The sequence below is a fragment of the Olea europaea genome, unplaced genomic scaffold, assembly GCF_002742605.1.
Source record: "Olea europaea var. sylvestris unplaced genomic scaffold, O_europaea_v1 scaffold6686, whole genome shotgun sequence".
Taxonomy (NCBI): Eukaryota; Viridiplantae; Streptophyta; class Magnoliopsida; order Lamiales; family Oleaceae; genus Olea; species Olea europaea.
Genome location: NW_019265065.1, coordinates 7063 through 11285, shown reverse-complemented (window position 1 = coordinate 11285; position 4223 = coordinate 7063). Strand labels below are relative to the sequence as shown.

The following is a 4223-nucleotide window of genomic DNA, read 5'->3' as shown; positions in this document are numbered from 1 at the left end:
CACTAATTACATAAATTATCTGTCGCAATACACATGATTCAGTGATTTTCATCTACTTGGAAAATGATATGTGAATGAGTGGTATAATTTGAAATCAAATCGAAATCAACTGAAATTGAGTAACCCAATTGAAATAAATTAAAGTTTAGAGATTCAAATGAGATATCAACAGGCCTATGTTTTTGTTTTCGATTTGGAGCATCATATTAAATTTGAATGGAAAAGGTAAAGAAAATAGGAGAAAAGACGGAAGAAAAGAAATGTATAACAAGTTTGAGGAACGTGCTTTAAAGTTTGTAATGACCAGTGGAACACGCAATGTAGATCAATTCCTCACTATAGTCAAAGAAGAAAAAGGGCACAAAGAAACAAAAGAATAAAGGCAGATATCCAGAGATCCTCAAAATCATACAACATAGAGTGTAAGAAACACTACACAAAAAAAGCTAGTCAAGAAAGAAAATTGAACCTGGCTGGCTATGAATATGTTTAACTTTTATCTGGACAAAAATATTTAACTTCATCCTGATTATAACGGTGAGATATATGCAACCGGATATGAAAAGCAATGCCTCAAACACTTGTTGGTTATATAGTATCGAAAATTCGAGGACTAAATATTCACTGATTGAAGTAAACACCAAGTTATTAAATGAAATTGAGGCGAATTTCAAAATTATCTTCAATGCAATCCAAAATATATAAAAGTAAAAGTGAAGATGCTCATCTTTTTATATACTAATATTAATTCATTCTCATGTTGTGCATTTTTTAGAGGAATATATGCTAATCAATCATGAGAATAGTATAGTTTTGGTATGTAAGGAATAAAGCAGTCCTGCCATTTCTGGAATATTTTTTTAACAATATATTAAAATGGAGTTGAAGAAAACTGTGGGGTATATAATATATCTCTTTGCATGCATACACAAATCATACACTATGGCTTCTATGTTGCAATTCTTCCCTATTCTATATTTACCCTTCATTTTCATCTACTGCACGGCATTCAAATCCAACCTCAAGGCAAGCAAGTGTTTATTTTAAAATAATATCGTATGCACGAACATTTTGGAGTGTGGCATTGTGAATTTTATTGGTTACCCTAAATTTCATCTGTTTTTTTATGGTAAGGAAATTTGCATATCGTAATTGTTTTGTATGCTAAAGTTTCGTTCTTAACAGCCGTACATTGTGTATTTGGGGAGTTCCTCGAATGGCAATGGAGGAGAAGACTTGTCTCATTTGCAATTGTTATCATCTTTGATTCCAAGGTGGCAATTTCTGTATGCTTAATCATAACTAAAACTTCTGTCAAGAATTTTATGTTATTTTATTGACGAAACAACTAACAATGACATTTTAAGATAAAAGTTCGTCGCTGAAATTGAAATTTCAAGCTTAACACGTACGTATTCCTTTTGGGACAGTGAAGAGAGCGACCGAATATCTTTATTGCAATCTTACAGTCATGCTTTCAAGGGCTTTTCTGCCATACTTACAGAGAATGAAGCATCTAGATTATCTGGTATATAATAATACTCTTCCATTTGTATTTTCTGGGCCGTGATACGGATAACAGAATAATATTTGTAAAATTAATTACTACTACAGATTTCACTTCTAAGACCAAATTTTTTGTTGTTAAAAATTCAAAACTTTTCGTAGAATACGTGGAAAGAATCCAAAATACATATAAATGTTCTATTTTCCAAAGCAGGTTATGACAAGGTTGTGTCTGTATTTCCTGATCCGGTCCTGAAACTCCATACTACACGTTCCTGGGAATTTCTGGAAGCCGTAGACGATAAATTCAGATCAATCCACCCTTCGAACGAGCACAAATCGTCTGATATCATTATTGGAGTTATAGACACAGGTCACTGAAGCAGACTGTTTTCACCACTCTTCATACAAATTTATTCTGCTTAATGGAAATTTATGAAATATTCAACTTGTTGATAGCATTTTATAATTTCTTTAACAAAATATCAACCTAAACACATTTGTCTCTACTGTTTGAATCTTTTTTCGTAGGTTATTTCTATTCGCCACTAAATTCACCCAATTATTTAATAAACCAAATTCTTTCCAATTTGATATTTATGTTTGATATATGAGTAATTGTTTTAGGCATATGGCCCGAGTCACCAAGTTTTAGTGATGAAGGTATTGGCAAGATTCCATCGAAGTGGAAAGGAGTTTGCATGGAAGGTTCAAATTTTAAGAAATCCAATTGTAATAGGTACTCTCTTGTCGCACTTTGAGAACCCTACTTTACAATAATGTAAAATAGAAATGCATATCTTACTATTTGCTTTTCATTTTCTTTATACCCCCTTTAAACAATATGAGCGCGTTTGGCTTAGAGACTACGCACTACTCGATATGAATAAACACTACAATCAACTAAGATTCTAGTATGTTCATTTCTTTCTTAATATTGTGGTATGCATAAGCCATAATAATATATAATTTATGGATATTTATGAGAGATTAATCTTGGTACATTTTAGGAAGTTAATAGGAGCCAGATTCTATAACAAAAATAGGAAGGGCTCGCCAAGAGATAACATTGGACATGGAACACACGTTGCTTCAACAGCAGCCGGAGCACCGGTCGATAATGCCAGTTACTATGGGCTAGCACTTGGTATAGCCAGAGGTGGATTGCCTTCTGCTAGAATAGCAAGTTACCAGGCATGCTTAACGGATGGATGTTCTGGTTCAGTTATCTTAAAGGCCATTGATGATGCCATCAAAGATGGAGTTGATATTATTTCCATTTCTCTAGGTATAAGTTCGATTATGCAATCGGATTTTCTAAATGATCCTATTGCCATTGGAGCCTTCCATGCGGAACAAAGGGGAATCATGGTAGTTTGTTCAGCTGGAAATGGTGGACCCGATCCTTATTCCGTTGTTAATACAGCTCCGTGGATATTTACTGTTTCAGCATCGACTATTGATCGTAATTTTCAGACGACTGTAGTGCTAGGAAATAATCAGTCCTATGAGGTACGAAATTTACTAAGACACAAACACCCTTGCATCGATTCATATTCTTTTGTAATAATTATACATATAATCATGTAGGGAACTGCAATCAATTTTTCTCCTCTTACTCATGGGAAAGCATATCCTCTTGCATTGGGAGAAAAAGTTGCCGCTAGTTTCACTCCAGCATTTGATGCCAGGTTTATCCATCCTTCCTGAAGTTTGGAATCTTCATATTTATATACCTGTCCTTTTCCTAGCTTCAAATTAAGCGTATTTGTAGGAATTGTATCCCGGGATCAATAGATCCAAAGAAAGCAGCAGGCAAAATAATAGTCTGTGTGAATGAAGATCCGAATGTCTCAAATAGGATAAAGAAATTAGTGGTGGAAGATGCTAAAGCTAAAGGTTTGATTATAATAGACACAGAAGGACAACTTTTACCATTTGATTCGGGCACCTATCCATCTGCAGTAATTGGGGAAAGTACAGGCTCTCGAATTCTCAGTTATATCAACTCAACTAAGTAAGATTATTTACTTCTCTCATCATACACTTTATACATTGGTTATTATGTTATCTATAAAGGATGTGATTTATGATTTATCCCTAACATGTCCCATAAGATGGTTATTCATTTCTTGAAACCCGTCTGCTCGTTGAGCTCGAACTGAATTGTATACTATGATAAACAAACTTTTTCTTATTATTATTTATCACATATATAGGAAACCTACTGCAACTATACTTCCAACAAAAGTAGTTCCAAGGTTCAAGCCAGCCCCCGTTGTAGCACCTTTCTCTTCAAGAGGCCCCGGAGGTCTTACAGAAAATATCCTTAAGGTTGTGTTATTTAATACTAGTAATTGAAATACTTCTGCTAGCATGCACTACAACAAAGTTTACTTTTTACATCGTGCATTACACGCCGTAAAAAGTTCTTTACGGCGTACAGACGCATGTCGTATAAAGCCATGCCATATATGCTCTACCAATGTTGAATTCCCGGAATCAACTATTTTACTTTTTTAAATCTGAAATTAGAACAAATCTTTGTTGACATAAATTAAGTTGGAAATTGCAGCCTGATATTATGGCTCCTGGAGTAGCCATTTTGGCAGCCATCGTGCCAAAGATAATACCAGGTTATAGTCCACCTGGGAATAAGACTTCGTTGTTCAGCATAAGATCTGGAACTTCAATGGCCTGCCCTCATGTTACTGGTG

The 4223-nt window shown here is 34.5% G+C and overlaps 1 protein-coding gene across 1 annotated transcript in view; it reads left to right on the top strand.

Moving 5' to 3' along the window:
* The first annotated feature begins 917 nt into the window (after window positions 1–917).
* The window catches only part of LOC111390273 (CO(2)-response secreted protease-like), a 9037-nt gene continuing 5731 nt past the window's right edge, over window positions 918–4223 (top strand). The window contains exons 1-10 of the mRNA XM_023015292.1: window positions 918–1026; window positions 1186–1274; window positions 1431–1528; window positions 1721–1879; window positions 2134–2245; window positions 2517–3018; window positions 3097–3197; window positions 3281–3523; window positions 3726–3840; window positions 4082–4220. Of these exons, the coding sequence (XP_022871060.1) occupies window positions 943–1026; window positions 1186–1274; window positions 1431–1528; window positions 1721–1879; window positions 2134–2245; window positions 2517–3018; window positions 3097–3197; window positions 3281–3523; window positions 3726–3840; window positions 4082–4220 (1642 nt within the window). The 5' untranslated portion in view covers window positions 918–942. The remainder of the gene's footprint in view (window positions 1027–1185; window positions 1275–1430; window positions 1529–1720; window positions 1880–2133; window positions 2246–2516; window positions 3019–3096; window positions 3198–3280; window positions 3524–3725; window positions 3841–4081; window positions 4221–4223) is intronic.